Below are 22,085 nucleotides of genomic sequence, written 5' to 3' on the forward strand. Positions count from 1 at the left end.
CGACCGCAGAAACCCGCGATATACTGACCAGCCCGAGACATAAATTTACATAGCCAAAAAAATCCGCGATGTACTGAGGGCGCAATAGGTGAAGTGCGATATGGTGAATGATTACTGTAATTCTAATTTTGGCACAAGAGCAGCAATTTTGAGGGGAATTCGACTAATTCGCCCCCAGTACTCAACTAGTATTTATTTTATCGACCCTAAATTTAATACTTTTTCAAGTGTGCAATATCCTTGGTGTTGCGAGGAATAATTATCAGCCTAATAATGGATGGAAGCACTCCGTCGGTTACGACGACGAGGATTCCGGTTGATCCGAATCAACGGAACAGCTTGCTCGTGAAATTAACGTGTAAGTGGCTGAGCATTCCACAGACACGTGTACCCTTAACGTAGTTCTCGGGGATATTCAGCGTGACACAGAGAGTGACAGAGCCGGCCCTTTTGAAATACAGGTACAGCAGAAACAGGAAGTAAGAGTGAGAGAAAGTTGTGGTGAAAGAGTACAGCAGGGATCACCACCATCTCCTGCCGGAGCCTCATGGAGCTTTAGGTGTTTTCGCTCAATAAACACTCACAACGCCCGGTCTGGGAATCGAAACCGCGATCCTACGACCGCGAGTCCGCTGCCCTAACCACTGGGCCATTGCGCCTCCTCAGCCTAATAAACATCATAATTGTCATGTGTCTCTTTATTTCTCTTAGCATTGTCGTATGAGCAATGGGTGTTCTGGTTACTGAGGCGCAGGAAGTATTTCTCTCTTCGCAAATGAAAAACATTTCTTGACCTAAAGCGTATCCTTATAGTAACTGATTGTAGCACCTTGTTAAATATTTTGTGACCTATGATAAATGGATGCTCGATTAGATGTTTGTCATGTTCAAATACAGCTGAGGTCGACTGTTGCCTTTCCCTTCTTGTTCGAAAAGAAATTGTAGGAAACATATCGGTATGCCAATCGCTCTCAAGATGGGCAGGAACTTGAATAGTGTACAGAGCAATAAGAAAAGAAAAGAAATGCCTCTGAGATGTGGATCTTTCATAGATTTGACGAAATAAGCGGGGAAGAGGAGGTAAGAAACGTTGTAGTACGAGAAAAGTAAGCATCCAAAGAATCCTATTGTTGAGAATCAAAGTCCACAAAGCTATATCTTGGACATACGATGCTTCACGATTCATTTCTTTATAACATCTTGACAGGAAGCGTGAAGGGAAAGAGGGCAAGAGGACATCAAAGATTTTAATGGACAGGCCACATCAAAGAATGGACTGGAAAGATCTGGCTTTTTATATGCATGCAGTACAATTCAGAGGGAACTAGAGAAGTTTGGCAACCTGACCTTGTACACCAGGCTGATGATAACAGTTGCCATACAGTCGACTGTGGTTACCGCTTTCCAGAGAAAGAAGTTGGCCGAGTGATTGTTCAATGTAAAAAAAAAATAGAATAAACTCACTGTTGATTGTTTAATGGTCGTTATCTAATGTCGAAAAAATACCAGTAAGAAGTTAAATCACTTTCGCTAATACATGCCTTGTACAAAAACTATTCGGACAAATACAGCCATGCTGCAACACAACCTTGAAGGGTTTTAGTCGAACAAATCGATCTCAGGCGAGCTGGCAGAAACGTTAGCACGCCGGGTGAAATGCGTAGCCGTATTTCGTCTGCCGTTACGTTCTGAGTTCAAATTCCGCCGAGGTCGACTTTGCCTTCATCCTTTCGGGGTCGATAAATTCAGTACCAGTTACGCACTGGGGTCGATGTAATCGTCTTAATCCGTTTGTCTGTCCTTGTTTGTCCCTTCTGTGTTTAGCCCCTTGTGGGTAGTAAAGAAATAAGTAGTTATGTTTTGCTGAACAATTTCGTTATGGGGATGTAAACAAACCAACACCGGCTGTCAAGTGCCAGCGGAGAGCTGACACACTCACACACACACGGAAGTGTGCTGAAAAACTCCTGGCTTTGGGTAAAAGAAAATACAAGAGTAACAGTTATGATTTTATTCAACGTATTCCCCTCTTAGATACACACACTTATTAAGCAGTCCTTCAGTTTTTCTAAGCCCTGTAAAAGAACTCGGAAGGTTGAACCTTCAGCCAGGACTTTGGTGATACCCTTCAAAACCAGGAACTTTTCAGCTCCCTTTCGTGTATTGTACCTTTACAAGAACTTCGTTTACTCATTTCAATCATTAAAGCATTCCCTCGCGCGTGTTTCCGTGTATGTGTACACATACACACACACATGTACATATATATATGTGTGTGTGTATATATATGTGTATATATTTATGTGTGTGTGTGTGCATATATGTGTGTATATATATATGTGTATATATTTATGTGTGTGTGTGTGCATATATGTGTGTATATATATATGTGTATATATTTATGTGTGTGTGTGTGCATATATGTGTGTATATATATATGTGTATATATTTATGTGTGTGTGTGTGCATATATATGTGTATATATTTGTGTGTGTGTGTGCATATGTGTGTGTATATATTTATGTGTGTGTGTGTGCATATGTGTGTGTATATATATATATATGTGTGTATATATTTATGTGTGTGTGTGTGTGTGTGTGTGTGCATATATATGTGTATATATATGTGTGTGTATGTATATATATATATATATATATATAATCCAAACATGAAAACACAACAACGCAAGGACGTGGAACAAATATAGTGTTATTGGACGCTCAGGAAAGGAAAGAAAGAAGGATTTAATATATATATATATATATATATATATATATATATATATATATATATATATAGATATATATATATTTAGATGGATTTCGAAATAGCCATCCATTTGCGTAGCAATCGATTTAAACATTGGTCATATATATATTTCTTAATGATAACAAACGTTTCTTCAAATATCTACAAAGTCTGTGTCCTTATTACTGTTGTTGAATTTGCAATGCATTTTAAATTGATTTAATTTCACTGAAATGAACGGAAATTGTGATATTACTGTTTGTTATATTTTAGATACCCCAAATAATCAATTGCCAGTGTTGGAAATCGATGACAAACACCAGATCCCACAGAGTTTATCCATTGCCCGATATATTGCCAGAGAATATGGTAATTGCAGTTTTTTTGTTTTTCCTAATTATTTCAACAGAAAATTTTGAATGCACGCACGCACGCACATACACACACACACACACACACACACGTTTGGTGATGCAAATAAAACAGAATTCAAAACAAGAGTATGCTGGGGGTTTTTTTTTCAATAATTGGCAAGTTATAGCGTTACTCAAACGTCGAGTTTCGCTTTTTGACAATGATCAAACTGGTTTCAACTCAAAGTGGTTACATCTATATATGAAGGTGGCGAGCTGGCAGAAACGTTAGCACGCCGGGCGAAATGCGTAGCCGTATTTCGTCTGTCGTTACGTTGTGAGTTCAAATTCCTCCGCGGTCGACTTTGCCTTTCGTCCTTTCGGGGTCGATTAAATAAGTACCAGTTACGCACTAGGGTCGATATAATCGACTTAATCCGTTTGTCTGTCCTTGTTTGTCGTCTCTGTGTTTATCCCCCTGTGGGTAGTAAAGAAATAGGTATTTCGTCTGCCTCTACGTTCTGAGTTCAAATTCCGACGAGGTCGACTTTGCCTTTCGTCCTTTTGGGGTCGATTAAATAAGTACCAGTTACGCACTGGGGTTGATATAATCGACTTAATCCGTTTGTCTGTCCTTCTTTGCCCTCTCTGTGTTTAGCCCATTGTGGGCAATAAAGAAATAAGAAACGTTAGCACACCGGACGAAATGCTTAGCAGTATTTCGTCTGCCGCTACGTTCTGAGTTCAAATTCCGCCGAAGTCGACTTTGCCTTTCGTCCTTTTGGGATCAATTAAATAAGTACCAGTTACGCACTGGGGTCGATGTAATCGACTTAATCCGTTTGTCTGTTCTTGTTTGTCCCCTTTATGTTTAGCCCATTGTGGGCAATAAAGAAATAAGAAACGTTAGCACACCGGACAAAATGATTAGCAGTATTTCGTCTGCCGCTACGTTCTGAGTTCAAATTCCACCGAGGCCGACTTTGCCTTGCATCCTTTCGAGGTCGATGAAATAAGAACAAGTCAAGTACTGGTAATTGATGTAATCGATTTAACTCCTTTCCTCAAAAACTGCTGTCCCTGTACTAAAATTTAAAACCATTATAGTAATTGTTTTTTGTAGCCAGTATCGTTGTTGTAGTGACTTCAACCCCCATTATTTGTTGATGTCATTCTTACTGCTTAGTTAGGTAGATAGATAGATATAGAGAGAGAGATCTGTATCAGTTTCACAATATTTAATTATTGGATATACATCTGTAAACTCATCGAGGTGGGTAATTATAAAATATTAGGAAGCTTGGACAGATTTTAGTGTGGTTATTTTCAAAACACACAATCTACACGACATCAAGAAGTGCTAGAAACGATAGGACTACGAATGGCACTAAAAATGGTATGGGGATCTATCAATTTCAGAGTGCACGATCATGGCATCACTCTGATACAATACCTTTCAAAAATATGGCCGTCATATGTGCAAAATAAAAACTTAATATTTAACCTTTTATTGTTCCACACTAGGTCAGTCTTTACTTAACAGACCTATGATTAAATGCGCTTCAGTCATGACCATCCAGTTCATTTGTTTGCATTTGTGTACCTAGAGGTGCATTATGCAATGTTTCTGTTTCTTTCCAAGAGGAGTATTTTTGGTTGCTATTTCTAGAGTGCCGAACATTGGCTTGACATCCTCTACCCGTTTCTGTGTTGTCTCAAGTCAACGAGGAGGCTTATACTTTTGGTCTGATAGAAATAACAGAAAATTTCTGGACTCATTTGACAATGTAGTCTAAATATACAAAAGAATCGGATAGCCGTGGTTGGAACAGCAATGAGTATGGGTCGACTCGAACAGGGCTGACGTAATCTTAAACAAACATAACAGTGTATTCAAATGTTTTCAGACATCGCTCTACATTTAGGGGTTAGGCTAATTACTAGTAATATCACCGAATATATTCCCTCTTTTCTCTAAAATTTGTAATTTCTGGCTTGTCAAACCAAACCAATCGCAATTGAACTGCATGGTGGGTGTAAGCAGGTGTTTTACTAATTGAACCTGCGGTCAATAATTTACTAGCAGCATTTATTACAGCTGTGCTGGAACAATGAGAGTTGATGCAGTATTAACAGGGTTGGGAATATAAAACGGAACAAACCCTCATTGATAATCTCCCATGTATTTGAAGAATATAGAATGAAATATATGCTAGGTTTCGCGAAAGCTTTATTTATTTAAACTTAATTTTCTCTTTACACCTGCAAGGAACTTTTTAATGCTGGCCCTGTCTCTAATGAACCTGCTGCTATTAAGGGAAAGCCGTTATGAATGCAAAGGGGCAACTAATTTTAAGTTTCCTGGGTTCAAAGAGAAGACAAAGTAAACCTGTTTTGCATTCGTGGCAAGACAGCCGTATATTTATCATTTCAGTCTACTTGTGGTTACCTGTTGATTAAACATTATCAAGAATAACTCATGTTTTATTTCACACTCCATTGTCATATGTTATAGTAGTAGTACGTTTCACAATTTGCCAGTAGTTCTTTTCCTGACGTGTCAGCATATAGACCATCACTAGAGGCACCTGGAGGTTTATGCAGGTAGTGGTGTTTATTTTACAAAACCAGGTGAAGTTTACAATTTAAATAAATGATCGTCAATGTGTTTTTGTTTGTTTGTTTGCTTGCTTGCTTGCTTTATTTTTTGTGTAATTTTTTCTTTTTTTTCTTTCCTTTTGTTTTTCTGAAATGTAAGCTGAGAAGACTTGATTTTCTTTAACTTGCCTTTACCATTATCACGGCATTTGTCATATAATTATCCTATGTAATCCTTTTTATCCAATTGTGACAAGATACGAAATAGAAATGACATTAGCGATAATTATTATCATTCCTTTGACATGTACAATACGATCTTTTCTTACATAGCGTAAGAAATCCTGGCTTACAGGGCAAATTTATTCAATTTGTTCCCCCGGATTATTTGTCAAACTTTCTTTTATTTTCACTGTACCACCTGTGAATATTAAAATGTGTTTTTTAAATTTTTTTACGCTGTCTAGCTAAAATTAAAACCGCAGTGCATTCAGAGGGGTACAGTTGATTTTATACATATATATATTAGTATGTAATCAATATTTGAGACACGATGGCTATGTAAAAGCTTAATTTTAACTTCTAATACATACATACAGTACTACAACCTGCTGCCAAACTAATAAACTATCTTTCTTTCACTGTATTATTTCTAATTTGAATTACTTTAGGCTCTTATAAGTCGTCAGCTCTTTATTTATTTAATTTCTTTTGTTTTGTTTAAATAGTTTTATTTTGAGTTGTCACCCAGGCTTTGTTTGGCTTAGTTAATCATTGTGTAACCCTTTGCGTTTAGTGTGTATCGTATATGATACATATTTCCCTGTCCATGGATCGCATATGATACATGTCCCCAATTTTTTTTCAACCACCAGAGTAACTTGGGGCTTAGGAAAGGAAAACTTTATATGTCTCAGAACATACGAATATGCTTTGGACAGGCAACGGATCTCTTCAGTTTGTTCTGTTTTTACTAAACAATTTAAAACTTCGTATACTGGTGTAATTTCCCACTCTGAACACGATTTACCTTCAACATTTTTGACAAAATTTAGTATTTTAGAAGTTATTTCGTGTTGTCATATTTGGGTAATTCTAACCAATCAACGACGTGTATTCAGCTGAAGAAACTTACTGCTGTTTGCGATAGTGATCGAAGAGCAACTACTTCCGGGTCATCTCTACTAAATGTATTTTTCAACCACGTGTGGATTATTCGGTATGTTCTTTAACTTGGCTAGATGTGCATGAAATATAGAAAGATACTCAAAGAAGTCAGATAGTGTTAGAGAGGGAGAAGGAAGAGGAGAGATAGCACATATTTAGTGGAGATGACCCGGAAGTTGTTTCTCTTCGATTACTATCGCAAACAGCAGTAGATTTCTTCAGCTGAATACACGTCGTTGATTGGTTAAAATTACCCAAATACAACTTTAACACGAAATAACTTCTAAAATACGAAGTTTTGTCAAAAATGTTGAAAGTAAGCTGTGTTCAAATGAGAAATTACACCAGTATACGAAGTTTCAAGCTATTTAGTTAAAAATTGATTTAAAAATCTATGAGCCAAAATGAAGAGATCCCAGGCAATGGTTTAATACCCGATATGAGTATTATTTCGGTTAAAGTTACTGTTTCGTACCTTGTCTTTGCTTACTATGTTCATGTTCTCTTTGGGAAGACCTTGGTGCCATTAGTCGTAAAGAAGAAACCAAAAACAGACAGCTATTTTCACGAACTTTCCATGAGCTTCTTTGACCAAAGATAGCACATATTTCGTTCCCAAAGTTTTTGATAATTTTTCCGTATGGAATCGGCTACGATACGGAATTGGGAACCCTGGTGGCTAACCAAACTACACTTTTTATCCAGCAGCATGCTTTCAGTGAATACCTACTCGTGTGCTGTTTTTAATTTCTCAGGAAAATATTGAGTTCAAATTTTGGCAGAAGGCCAGCAATTTCGTGGAGGAGATCAGTCTATAAGATCGACTCCAGTGTTCAACTGGTACTTATTTTATTGCCTCCGAAAGTGGATTTCGGCGGAAGTTTGAATTCAGGATGTGAAGACGGACGAAATGCCGCTAAGCATTTTGTCCCGCATGCTAACGATTCTGACAACTCGCCGCCTTAAATTTCTCGGGGAAAATACTGACAACAAAAATAACATCCTGCATTTTTTTAATATACTCTGTACTCGTGGATGTGATATATAAAACTCTGGAACGAAACGCCAATAACTTGAGCAAAACAAAGTTTTTAAAATGTTCTGAGCTGTGGTTGTGAGGGATCATCACTAATGTCTGTGGGATGGGGACCCTGGATCTGCTGAACTGCAATCATCTTCAGACATCTACTTCTTTATTTCTTTACTACCCACAAGGGGCTAAACATAGAGGGGACAAACAAGGACAGACAAACGGATTAAGTCGATTACATCGACCCCCAGTGCGTAACTGGTACTTAATTTATCGACCCCGAAAGGATGAAAGGCAAAGTCAACCTCGGCGGAATTTGAACTCAGAATGTAACGACAGACGAAATACGGTTACGCATTTCGCCCGGCGTGCTAACGATTCTGCCAGCTCGCCGCCCTTCTGCACCCTCCTAGTCATCGTTTCAAGTGAAAGGCTGTTTCAGTTCTTAACTACAATGCAACTCTGCTACTTGACCTTTTTTATCGATCTTTTGTGCCCATACTTGCATTATCTAAACATGTTCAATCAGTCCGTTGAGTCTATATTTTATCAAAATCGTAAAATTCTGCTGAAGCTAATACTTTGAGATCTTTTGGATCAGAACAAACCATACCAGGAACTAAGGATAAAATTTGAACTTCAATTCTAATGAAGAACTGAATGTCGAAAAGCTTACAATCGTTCAGTTCTAGGCCACGGATTTTTCTGAATATTTGCTGGAATCAGCAGGGGGAATCTCTCTTAACCACCACCACTCTGCTTGGTATGTCTATGATAATGCATTAAAGAAAAATATGAGACAGGGAGAGACAATAAAATGAGAAAGATAAAGTAGAATAATTTTAACTGGTGAAGAAAGAGACGGTAACTATATTTATTTTCAACCAGCGAACGAAATAAATGGGTAACTGTTAACTACACGATAGGATAAGATCTGTCTTCGTTACATGGTAATAACTATATCAAATGAGTGACTGGCACACTAGTCGTCAAAATGCGCACGCGTTCACAGAATGGCAAATAATTTATGTAAGAATTAGTAAAGGTTTCCAGAGTTACTGCGCTAATAGGTACTAAACGACGAGTTGTGGCAAGATTCTTTTGTGTTCGCTGGTCGACTGAAAAATGATTCTACTCTCTTTCTCTCTTTGTCTCTCTCTCTCTCTCTCTCTCTGTATCTCTCTCTATATATATATACACACACACACACACACATACACATACAGGAATCCAAACTCCCAAAGCTATGGAATGCGGAAATGAGAAAGGGCCTAACATTACCTAGAACGATAGGAAATCGTTCAAACTTCAGGATCATAACATTTACAGCATATATTTACTTTATCTTATTTAGCAAACTAATGCGGAACAAATGCATTGTAGCAACAAATTATCAGAGAAATGATTGGAGAACGGAACTTCTGCGAAAGTAAAACCATGAATACAGAATGGAGTAAGAATCAAAGTTTGCGAATCCAAGCAAGACTTGGACAAGACTGTTGGGGATACGAGCTGTGTTCGGACTTACTCTGGCCTGCTGCCACCAGTAAGCCATTTTGGTGTGGATGTTGTTGGTACTTTACGCCCATCACACAAAGAATACAAGCTGAATACAAGTTGAAATTAATTCTATAACTTAAATGTGGTGCACAGATGTGCATGAGAGCGTGCAAATTTATCAAACTAGATTGTGATTGATTCTTAATTAGAATTTAATTTCCTGATATATAATTTAATTTTTAAGACTGAACTCGTTATTGTGATTTGGTACTGTTGTTCAGTATTATGAATTCTAATACATTTACTAATTTTATTCTCAGTTACCAGCCCAGGGTTGTAGAACGGTGAAAGTGCATCGAGTGAGCTGCCTTGCAGTATCTGTTCTGGTCTTTTGCATTCTGAAAGCGTCACTGAAAACTCACTAGTGCCAAGTTCTGGCAAGCCTAAGCTGCAACCATTGTCATGGACAACATCGGTAACGCAGAGAGGGGAAGCTTTCATGCACAATCAATAAACAATCTTCTACAAAACCTTACCATGCTTCCAGGTGCAAATAGATGTTTGACCCTGGCCGACGAAGAGTTCCCTATCCCTCTTTTCGGATATATACGTCTCTCAAAATGAATGTTCATCCAATTGAAAAAGCCGCATTATTTATGGGATGACTCAATATGTAGTTTTGAGAGTTGTTTAAACTCCTTAAGATACTGTGATCTCAGTACAGTAGATTATTGAAGCCTTAGATCAATTCAGTCCACAAAAAGGCGTCTATAATGAAATAAACGAGTCCTTAACTTATAATACAGAATCTGGTTAGATAAAATTCATTTGCGATCATTCAGATGCCACTCTCTCGGAAACTGTTTGGTTGTAAAGATACAGAGTATATCTTCAGAATTTATAATACATCTTCGATGAAAGACCTGTAAATTCCTAACCGTTCGATCTGTTACGTATTAATACAAATAGCTACAGTTTTAAAATCTAAGTATTCGCATATTGCTAAATTCTTATCACAGTAGGTGAGTAAAGCCCAGGTTTCTTTTTCTCTTCATGCAGCTTAAATGTCGCATGACAAAAGTAATGTTTCTTCAGACAAAAGTCAAGAAGCAGACAAATGTTAATAGCTTCCTTGCTTGTAATAATTCTTCCTAATTTTGTCATACAGAGTGAAGGTGGGAGTCGATTACATAAACACTATTGCTCAGCTGGTTCTTATTTTATTAATCCCGAAAGGATGAAAGGTAAAGTTTACCTCGATGGCATTTTTGAACCGAGAACGTAAAGATTCAGAAGAAATTCCGCTAAGCATTTTGTTCGACGCGCTAACGACTGTACCAGCTTGCTGTCTTTGTCCCCCAGCCCCGTCCCATCTGTTTTAAATATATATTTCTTTACTACCCACAAGGGGCTAAACATAGAGGGGACAAACAAGGACAGACAAACGGATGAAGTTGATTACATCGACCTCAGTGAGTAACTGGTACTTAATTTATCGACCTCGAAAGGATGAAAGGCAAAGTCGACCTCGGCGGAATTTGAACTCAGAACGTAACGGCAGACGAAATACGGCTATGCATTTCGCCCGGCACGCTAACGTTTCTGCCAGCTCAGCAATAAAGAAATAGCTGTTCCAATGAATTAGGTTTAAGAAAATCAAATGGCAAGAGGTTTCTAAATTCGATCCATGATCCCTAGTAATAAAAGAGAAGGGATTATTCAAGATGTAAACCTTTTTTTCTTCTCCTTGATTATCTTCTACATATATTAAAAAGTAGCATTGTTTCCTTAAGATCTACTTTATATTTCAGGGTTGGCAGGAAACGGCAACCTCAACCAAGCGTATGCTGATTCTATTGTGGAGACATTCGACGACCTTCACGTAGAATTTGGAAAAACTCTAAACGAGAAAGATGAGAAAAAAAAGGTACTGATAACTTATTTTTTTAATTATTGACTAGAAAATTACGGAGGTGTACTTGCATAGCAAGTAACTTGATCTGAAATCGTGTTCTCAATCAAAAACAGTTACAGCGTGGAAGATGTTTGTAAGTCATTTAAGAACACAAAAAAACCGTTAGTTTCACTTCAACATTTAAATTTAATTTGTGTCAAAATACTTTTGTTGCTTTGAAACCGCGACAAAACTTTGTGCAGCACGCAGGTCGCGGTTTCAAAGTGACGAAAGTATTTTGATACAAATTAAATTTAAATGTTGGAAAATTATTAATTTTATACCATCTTAACTCCTAACTGTAAAATAGTTTCAAATTAATTTTATGACTTGGATGTTAAAAGGAGTAACGACCATCTCCAAAAACTATATAAAATTGTTTCAAATTTAGACACAATGCCAGTGGCACGGGGGGGCAGTCAGGCAGCACTGGCATTGGCCACAACTAAGATTTCACTTGACTCAACAGGTCTCAAACACAGCATATTGCTCGACGATTGAAGAGTACTCTTAAATGGGCCGGTTATGCGACACTGGCATCGGCCACGGCTACGATCTCACTTGCGCTTGCCGGGTCTTCTCAAGTACAGCATATCTCCAAATGTCTCGGTCGCTTGTCATTACTTCTGTGAGGCCCAACGTTCGAAGGTCGTGCTTCACCACCTCATCCCAGGTCTACCTCTTCCACAGGTTCCCTCCACTGTTAAGGTGTGACACTTTTTCACACAGCTGTCCTCATCCATACGCAACACGTGACCATACTAGCGCAGTCATCTCTCTTGCACACCTTATCTGATGCTTCTTATGTCCAACTTTTCTCTCGGGATGCTTACTTGTGAATTCAGTGTTTTATATACAAGAATGTTTGCAACTGTCTGTAACATAGCGTTCTCTCTCTCTCACTCTCTCTCACTCTCTCACTCTCTCAATCTCTCAATACACAGTTGTTTTTTCTTTTCATATTTTAATTCATTAAAACAGTTTATCTTATATGTATCCTGAAATTTCTTACAGGCCGAGTTGACTTTGCGGTTCCGAAAAGAAACACTACCAAGATATTTAGGCAATTTGGAAAAAGCTTTGAAACGAAATAATGAAGGAACAGGCTATTTCGTTGGCGATTCTGTAAGAAATTTTTATGTGAATGATATATTTTTTCATTTGAATTTTGTTTACCACATATAATTGCAATTAATAATTAGACAGTCGTGGTTTTTGCTAGATGTGTTATCTTCCACAGGAGTGTGTAGGCTTTTCTGCCCAATGTCCTGACCTGCGCTAGAGCACATAAAGCTAAATATGTCTTCTTTGTTTCTGTTTGTTTGTTTGTTATTTCATTTCAATTTTCTCCAGTACCCTTCACGATATGTGCCATAATCTTAAATGTCTTTTGATTCCATATGAACTAACGACCTTTATTTCAAGGAATGGTAGCGGTACCTTTAATCAAGCAGACATCGTGTTTCTGGAGCCTGGTGCAGCCTCCTGGCTTCCCAGACCCCGGTCGAACCGTCCAATCCATGCTAGCGTTGAAAACGGATGTTAAACGATGATGATAATGACAACATAATTACCTGTAAACACTTTATTGAAAAGAAATTAGATCTACAGGTTCTTTGAGTTCAAGCTGAAAGACAAAATTGACTGAAACACTATGAAGAAAATTATATGAAAGCCGAGGTCACCATATTTTCAGTAACACAAGTCAAAATTTTCAGATGAAAATTTACACCAGAACTAATTTATATAAAGACTACTTTCGAGGACCAAAACATTCATGTGAAATGCAACAGGATTGGGAACGACAGTGACAATATTTGGAATCTTTTCGCTTTGATCGGCAGATTTATTAATAAAAGTTTAATAACTATAATCTTATATTCATACGAATGTAACTGATATGAAATATGTCATAAATAACAGTGATAAATTCATATGACACCGCAAATAATTGTTGTTGACAAAGATCCGGAGATATTGTATTCACCTCAACAGTCGTCATTGATTGGTTGAAATTGCCGAAATTGAAGAAAGTATCTTACAAATACCTTACAAATTACAGAATTTTCTCAATAAAGCCAAGAGAAAAAGATGTTTTATAAACACATTCTACCAGTATACGAAGTTTAAAAGTGTTTAGTTACAAAGAAATTATTTTAAAAATCTGCCGGTCAAAGCGAAAAGATCCGATATTTGAATATTTATGCTACATACTGCATACTACGTCAGTTTGTATGCTGTAAATATCGGATTAGTATAGAAAACCCTTAACTACTTTGGCAATATCTCTTTTCTGCAACATTGAATTTGTATTGTTTCATTTTTTTGTTGTTTTTCAACCCAGTATTCTGATCTTTTCCTCTTTTTCTATCTCTTTCACAGTTAACATGGGCAGATTTGCAAGCTTTCCATATATTAGATATAACTCTGGGCGATGATGATGAGATCCTGAAGCAGTACCCCAAGCTGGAAGGCTTGAGACAGCGGATTGAAAACTTGCCGCGCATTTCAATTTACCTACAGACCCGCCCTCAGAGTAAAGTATAGATCCAGGAGGTGAAATCTCTAAACAGAATGGAACGACAATTTAGAAAGAAAGAAATTTTCCTTTCATGATTTTTTTTAATTGCTCACTTACCATGTCTTTTGTCCACCTCTCTCACCATTTTAATGATAATGTTCATTAATGACAGATTAGCATTAACACATCAATCTGTTTTACATTAACCCTAACTCTAGTTTAATGTATATTATTAGGAATTAAATCTTAACATCTCTTAAATTAAACTTAATTTATTTTCATTATAGTCAAAACGCTTTTTTCCCCAGCCTTGTACTGTAAACTTTTGTGCTGAAATTCTTGGCCTTTGTGTAATACAAAACAAGCATTTGTACTTGTGATTATGTACTTGATGAGACAATGTAATCAAATTTAAATTTAAAACCTTAGCTACAGCGATGTGCTGTAAACCTTTTTGGTATCATATGTTAAATATCTCCCCCGCATTTTGAAATTTTCTCTAATTCCATATTTCTATCAATTTTGCGTCTAAAACAAAAAAATCTCTAACATTGTATGAAACAGTAAATTAGCATTTTCATTATTTAACATCTTTCAAATTGATTTCCAGTATCATAGGCTATTTTAATAGGACCGTTATTGGCAAATCTATAATTAACTTACATCGACCATATTGTTTTTAACAAACAGTATAAGCACAACAAATATAATCTCAAAACTAATTTGGTGGGGTTTTCGCTAACTTTGTGAGAACGATCTTTGCGTTAGTTTCCCAATAATGCAAAACAGATATTGCAGTTGGGACTGTATGTATGTGTGAGAGTGTGGTTTTTGCTGGTTTTTCTAAAAAATTAAAAATTATAAATGAAAAATGCAAGGCAGTAGTTTGAAAGGGAATATGAATAAATGCTTGTGTATGATTAACTCTAAATGCGGAATTAAAATTGGTTAGCAACGGGTAGATATTCCATGTAAGAACATGCGGTGAACACTGCAGTATTAGATTAAGCAATAGCGACATTGAAAGACCTAAGGAATAAAGGGACCGCTTTTGTTTGATATGTGTACTTTTCCATGCTGGCACGGGTTGGCGAATTTTTCTGAGACAACATTTTACGTATGGCCAGATGCCCTTTCTTCACCATCCCTTATAGTTGCCTTTTACTACACGCTGGGATGCGGTATACCTATTCTGTACCCGGATACACACGGTGTAAATCATAAGACGAAGTAGTTATTTTAACACATTCTTTAGGGCGGTACTCCCAGATTAACTTAACCGTAATGGCTAAATCCAACTAAAGGATTTATCAATAATCTGTGACCTTAAAATGGTTGACTTCTGTTTATTTTGTAAAATTTTAAAAAGTTTTCAAATTAGCTCTATCTGATATAATAGTTTCAAGTATTATTGTTCCATTCAAACATAAATATCTTGCAAAACATTATTATAAAAAATTATATTTATTTTGAAGATGTACGCCACCATACTTTATATATGTATGTATATATATTACATATTTATATATATATATAAATTTAGTGATAAAGCTCAGTGTTGCAAAAGATATTATAAACTTGTTTCGGTAGTGTAGCGAGGTGAAACTGATAACAAAAATACAACCAATAACTTAATGATATAGCCATCATTTTTACCTTATTTATTGTTGAAATCTGTCTGTACGTAACATTTCTGTTCTCTGGAGATAATTTTGTTGTGAAGAAGCATAATAATAATAATAAAGATTACAATAATGGCAATTACATTGCCGCTTTATATTGTTGGGATTTTACCCATAATAATTCTCTATTTCTCTTTCTTCTTTTTCTCTCTCCAGATAGCATAATGGAGATTTTATTTTTTACATATGTGTAATAAAGCATTTTCTCTTATATTTATTCCTCAATCATCCTTCTAAGTAGTCACATTTTAATGTTTTAAAGTTGACTGATCAATTTTTAAATAAATATATATAATGATTTTGTGTGTCGAAGACTTTAGTCATATTTTTGTTGTTCTAAATAAGAACATCGTGAAAATTAAAATTTTGGTTTCAGAGAAATTACTCGGGCTTTTCTTTAAAAAAAAAAATTTAAATTAACCTCTACACCATTTCTAACCATCTTTTACTCTCTCCTCACATTCTTATAAAACTACCTCCTTCAAACTCCTTGATACAGCGTATTTATCCTCTCTTATACTCACCTTCTTGAATCTTGAGATGCTCTGGCATCTTAAAATGTGTAAGTATCTGTTGCGTGAAGATCTGAGCCCAAATAAAGGTTTTACAAAGAAAAAGTAAAAAAACTGTAACAGCATGAATCTTGTAAAAGAGGATTTTGTTTATAATTACTTCTAGAAACAGTAACGAGATGATTCTCACTGATTCAGGCAAGTTCTTTGGATCTTTTTGGTTTGACCGGCAGTTTTTTAAAATAATTTCCACGTAACTAAACACTTTCAAACTTCGTATACTGGTAGTATGTGTTTATAAAACACCTTTTCTCTTGGCTTTATTGAGAAAATTCTATAGTTTGTAAAATATTTCTTGATTTCTTTTTTTCTGCAATTTCAACCAATCAATGACGTCTATTGAGGTGATAACATTCTGTGCCGTATGAATATGTCCCTCGTTTAAGAAACAGATTGGGTTTATTTACATTTCTGAAGAAAAAAAGATCCCCTTCCCTCACCCCTAACCCTAACTCTAACCCTAAAACAGATTGAAATGCAATAGATCGATACCATCTTTCTAGATTCTGCCCCCCCCCCACCCTCATATAATGTCAGCTAGCCTTGGATCTCCTTCACAACAAGACACTTGGGCTTGTTCCTCTATCATAGTTCAGCCTCTCAACTTCTGGCTTAAAATCACCGCCTACTCCTTCTTAGATCTTCTTTCTTAGTGGAAGGGGCTTTTTTCTGTTCTTGTCTTAAGAGTTACTTGGTGACCTCACTCGGATCAGTAGAATGAAAAAAAGTACCCAGTACCTACTGTATAGTGGTTGGCGATGGAAAGGACATCCAGCCATAGAAGACATGTTAAAACTTACAGCGGAGCTCAAAGTGGCCCTCGAGCTTGCCGGATTCTGTCAAACTCAACCAATGTCAAAATGGAAAACAGATGTTAAATGATGAATTACTAAACGAATTAATATCCCATTTTAAATTCTAAAATGGGAACCATTAAAAGAACTGAATCTTTTCGGTTTGACCGGCAGTTTTTTCTAGCGGTGTCATATGAAATTGTCACCCATAATTATGGCCCTAGTATCGATCTATTCCATTTCAATCTGTTTTAGGGTTAGAGTTATGGTTAGGGGTGGGGGGAAGGGTATCTTTTTTTCTTCAGAAATGTAAATAAACCCAATCTTGTTTCTTAAACGAGGTACATATTCATACGGCACAATGTTTTCACCTCAATAGACGTCATTGACTGGTTGAAATTGCAGAAATTGAAGAAGAAAAAAAACAACAAATATCTTACAAACTATAGAATTTTCTCAATAAAGCCAAGAGGAAAATGTGTATTATAAACACATTCTATCTGTATACGAAGTTCAAAAGTGTTTAGTTACATGGAAATTATTTAAAAAAACTGCCGGTCAAACTGAAAAGATCCAAAGAACTTGCCTCCAGCAGTGAGTATCATCTCGTTACTATTTCTAAAAATAATTATAAACAAAATCCTCTTTTACAAGATTCATGCTACTACAGTTTTTTTTTTCTTTTTCTTTGTAAAACCTTTATTTGAGCTCAGATCTTCACGCAACAGATACTTACACATTTTAAGATAGTGTTACCTTACAAATATTACAAAAAACAATGAGCATGTTGACTTAAATGCCTGTCGAATGTGACCATGAGTCTACACAAACCAAACTTTGAAACAGATGTTTTCCAAGATACACAAAAGCTGCATGTGAAAACTCAGCATGAATGAAATTTATTAAGATAAAAAAAAGCGTGAAGTGTTTTTATCTTCTTTCCCAACATCGTAACCTTGTACAGAATTTATTTTTAAAAAATCCAGAAACTTCAAAATTAAATTTTGTAAATATCATAAAAAATAACATTAATGAGCTAAAAAGAACAACACCTTTATGGAAATATGAATGTCATGTGACGAGGATAATATCACATTTTTAAAAAATACCAAAACACAGGATATCAAATATTTAAAATTTTTATTTCGATACATTCAATGTACAAATAAAAAAAAAAATTATGTAAGTTAATAGACATCTCACAAGAAAGGCAAGTATTTGAAAAATCAATATGCAATACACTCCTGTAAAAAGGCGCATGGCTCAGTAGTGGTTAGAGGTTGTGAGCTCGAATCTTGAACCGGGCTGCGTGTTGTGTCCTTGAGCAAGACACTTTATTTCCCGTTGCTCCAGTTCACTCAGCTGTAGAAATGAGTTGCGACGTCACAGGTGCGAAGCTGTAAGGCCCCTTTGCCTTTCCCTTGGATAACATCAGTGGTGTGGAGAGGAGAGGCCGGTATGCATGGGCGACTGCTGGTCTTCCATAAACAACCTTGCCCGGACTTGTGCCTGGGAGGGTAACTATCTAGGTGCAATCCCATGGTCTGTGCCGTGACCGTAGGGGGTCTCAGATTGTAAAAAGCATAAGAGAAATCTAAACTCAGTTATCAGGATCAAATAAAATCACAAATATACAGCTAAACTATGTAGAGTTTTAAACAATCACTGTACTCCTTTATAACAAACTATCACTATGACCCGGCAATGCTGGGTCATAGTGCTAGTGCATGCATATACAGCTGCGTGCACACATGCGAGTACTGTCCAAATCTCCGACCAGTCACATACATCTAGCTGGCATTCAATTGGCGTACAAGTTTCTGGCATTTCAATTGGGTTTTGGATAGAAAATTCACCAAAAATCAATTCTATTGATTTTTTAATGGCTTTGCGGGGTGACTGGGGAAATGTAAAGATGTGCACGACCACCCTTGGACGGTTTTAAATGACCATAGAAAGTGCGAGCCCTCTAACTGAAAAATTGTGGATTTGTATAAAGGGCACACACGCAGACATTTTGCCATTTATATATAGAGAGATTGTACCATCATTACTAAATTTCAAGAACCAGGGCAAAATCATAGCCCCAGAATCATTTCACTCCTATGCATACTCAAGCATTTTAGAAACTTATTCCTTCTTATCACTAACCAACATATTTCCCCTCTTGAATTTAAATTACTACACGTACGATTCCAATTGCCATTGACATTAACAAAGATTTCTACCTCCATTCCCTACAGCCTTCTTACAGGCACTACTCAGTAAAAATCTTTAAGAAACGACAGAAAATTGGTTAACAAACTACCAGTCGTGTCACGAAGCCTTTGTAGCATACAAGGACAAATACTTACAGAATTTTTCCGACTTGGGAACACCAGGCCCATCATTTCTCTTATTATTCCAAACAGCCTGCCCGAATTTTCCGTTGCTCTTCACAACATAGTCAACTAACACCACACATATTTTCCCATTATTCATCAGACACTGTCTTATAAGCCCTGTCTCACATCAGATTCATAGAAAGCTAGCTCCAAAGCAAGACTTAGAAGCGCACCTATGAAATCTATTAGTTCTTTCATACTATAGATGTCACCCCATTCTTTACACTCGTTAAGATAAGCATACGAGAAACAGATGACAAAGACAAGGAAACGCAAAAGACATAGTAAAGAAACTCAACTATGTCGAAACGACAGATACAATACTTGAAAGAAACAAGTGTACAAGCAATACAGCGCATCTATTATGGACCATGTGGAGGCGCAATGGCCCAGTGGTTAGGGCAACGGACTCGCGGTCGGAGGATCGCGGTTTCGATTCCCAGACCGGGAGTTGTGTGTGTTTGAGGCTCCGGCAGGAGGTGGTGGTTACCCCTGTTGTACTCTTTCGCCACAACTTTCTCTCACCCTCTCTCTTCCTGTTTCTTGAGTAACGCTGCGATGGACTGGCGTCCCGTCCAGCTGGGGGGAACACATACGCCACAGAAACCGGAAAACCGGGCCCATGAACCTGGCTAGGCTTGAAAAGGGTGACGTTTATCGTTTTTTTTGTTTTTATCATGGACCATACGAGTTCTGTCTAGATCAGTGCTGCGCAACCGGTATTCCGTGGCACACTGGTGTGCCATGAAACGATGCTGGGTGTGCCGCAGTGTAACCTGAATATAATTTTTTCCTTATATTTTTAGCTCAAGTGCGTCGCCGAATTTTGTAAAGAATATAAGTATTCAGCAAGTGAAAAAAGGTTGCGGAACATTGGTCTGGATCACCAACCTCTCTGTAAATTAATTGCGCAGAACGGGTTATGCATCAAGACAGGTTGTACACAGACTACACCCACAATAAGTTCTGTCTCAAGTCCCAGGACACATAGCGCCGGTTACTCGATTTCCATGGTGTATAAGTGACCGAGGTTGCAGCTTCTCCCGAATGGAACAACATTCCATCATCATCATTGTTCGACCGTGGTCGAGACAATGGAATTTACTATGTTACGCCAGACTTCACGGTCCATCACAGCATTACGGAGGTCCTGTTGCTGGATGCCTGTAACCCTGGAGATTACATCAGGGCAGGAGAGTGCGCGCCCTCTGGTATTGCGAGCAGATGGCTTCTAGAGAAGAGTAGAAATTACCTCGTTTCCAGCTCTACAACAATGTCCAGCAAACTGGACTCTTCTACCTTTCACAAGAGATGATACAGGTGGTAGTTTCCCATATATTTGTACTTTGGTTGGATAACGCTTCCACGAGAGATTTTGAGCTCTCATAAGGAGACGAGTGTAAGTTCCATCCAACCGCCTCTCAAGCTTCTTTGATAACGTCCAGGTTTCTGAGCCATATAGTAGAATTCCATCGTAGAGTTACTCATTTACAGCTAAGTGGACTGGAACAAAGTGAAATCAAGCGTTTTACCCAAGAACACAACGCACCACCCGAATCGAAACCATAATGTTGTGATCGTTAGTGCAACACCCTAACCATTAGATCATGCGCCTTCGCAGAGTTTATGCAGCTTATAACCACAGCAAACTTTAATCCTCACAGTTCCTGCCAATAGATGAACAGTCACCTCCAAACTCATAAATCATTCTAGAACACTTCAAAGTGTCAGGCAACGTGGTGACAGCCTCCACGTGATCTCTCGATCTGTTAGAAATAGCAGCCAAACCGCTCTTAAATTACATCTAGATATCTCTAAAAGGACGGGGTGATCAAAGTTGGAATGCCTTTGATCACAAGTCTGTTAAAACAAGGATGACCAAGGGTTAATCAATAGCCACAACAAAATCTTGAAAATAATGTTACTCTAGTTGAACCGAAAGAATTATATATTTTTAAAAATTACAAATAAACGGAATTATCTGCAACATTATTATCCCCGACACTGCAGCGATGCAGACTAGCAACTTTCCTCCGACTCAGCTGTGACCGTCACCTGAATCTGCGTGCGTACAGAGATAGACTAAGGCGGCGAACTGGCAGAAACGTTAGCACGCCGGGTGAAATGCTTAGCGGTATTTCGTCTGCCGCTACGTTCTGAGTTCAGATTCCGCCGAGGTCGACTTTGCCTTTCATCCTTTCGGGGTCGATAAATTAAGTACCAGTTACGCACTGGAGTCGATGTAATCGACTTAATACCTATGTCTGTCCCCTCTGTGTTTAGCCCCTTGTGGGTAGTAAAGAAATAGGTATTTCGTCTGCCGTTACGTTCTGAGTTCAGATTCCGCCGAGGTCGACTTTGCCTTTCATCCTTTCGGGGTCGATAAATTAAGTACCAGTTACACACTGGACAAACGGACTCAGTCGATTATATCGACCCCAGTGCGTAAACTGGAACTTAATTTATCGAACCCGAAAGGATGAAAGGCAAAGTCGACCTCAGCGGAATTTGAACTCTCAACGTTGCGACAGACGAAATACCGCTAAGCATTTCGCCCGGCGCGCTAACGTTTCTGCCATCTCGCCGCCTTACGAGGCTGAAAGCAAAATAGTTTAGTGAAAGTGAGACACGTAATAATTAAAGTGTCATTGGAAGAAATTACTTTTATCTTCTTTCTCCCAGAATCCATTGCACCGCAGAGAGAAGGCACAACCGAAAAGCTTGACTGTATGTAGAACATTTTAAATAATCCGCTTGTTGGGGCCCCCCCATCCTCTCTCTA

The 22,085-nt window shown here is 37.6% G+C and overlaps 1 protein-coding gene across 1 annotated transcript in view; it reads left to right on the top strand.

Moving 5' to 3' along the window:
• The window catches only part of LOC115212309 (S-crystallin SL11), a 76,845-nt gene extending 62,198 nt beyond the window's left edge, over positions 1 to 14,647 (top strand). Inside the window, exons 2-5 of the mRNA XM_029781167.2 lie at positions 3,022 to 3,117; positions 11,208 to 11,323; positions 12,365 to 12,475; positions 13,733 to 14,647. Coding sequence (XP_029637027.1) covers positions 3,022 to 3,117; positions 11,208 to 11,323; positions 12,365 to 12,475; positions 13,733 to 13,897 — 488 coding nt within the window. The 3' untranslated portion in view covers positions 13,898 to 14,647. The remainder of the gene's footprint in view (positions 1 to 3,021; positions 3,118 to 11,207; positions 11,324 to 12,364; positions 12,476 to 13,732) is intronic.
• Positions 14,648 to 22,085: the final 7,438 nt, after the last annotated feature.

Source organism: Octopus sinensis, linkage group LG5 (assembly GCF_006345805.1).
Source record: "Octopus sinensis linkage group LG5, ASM634580v1, whole genome shotgun sequence".
Taxonomy (NCBI): Eukaryota; Metazoa; Mollusca; class Cephalopoda; order Octopoda; family Octopodidae; genus Octopus; species Octopus sinensis.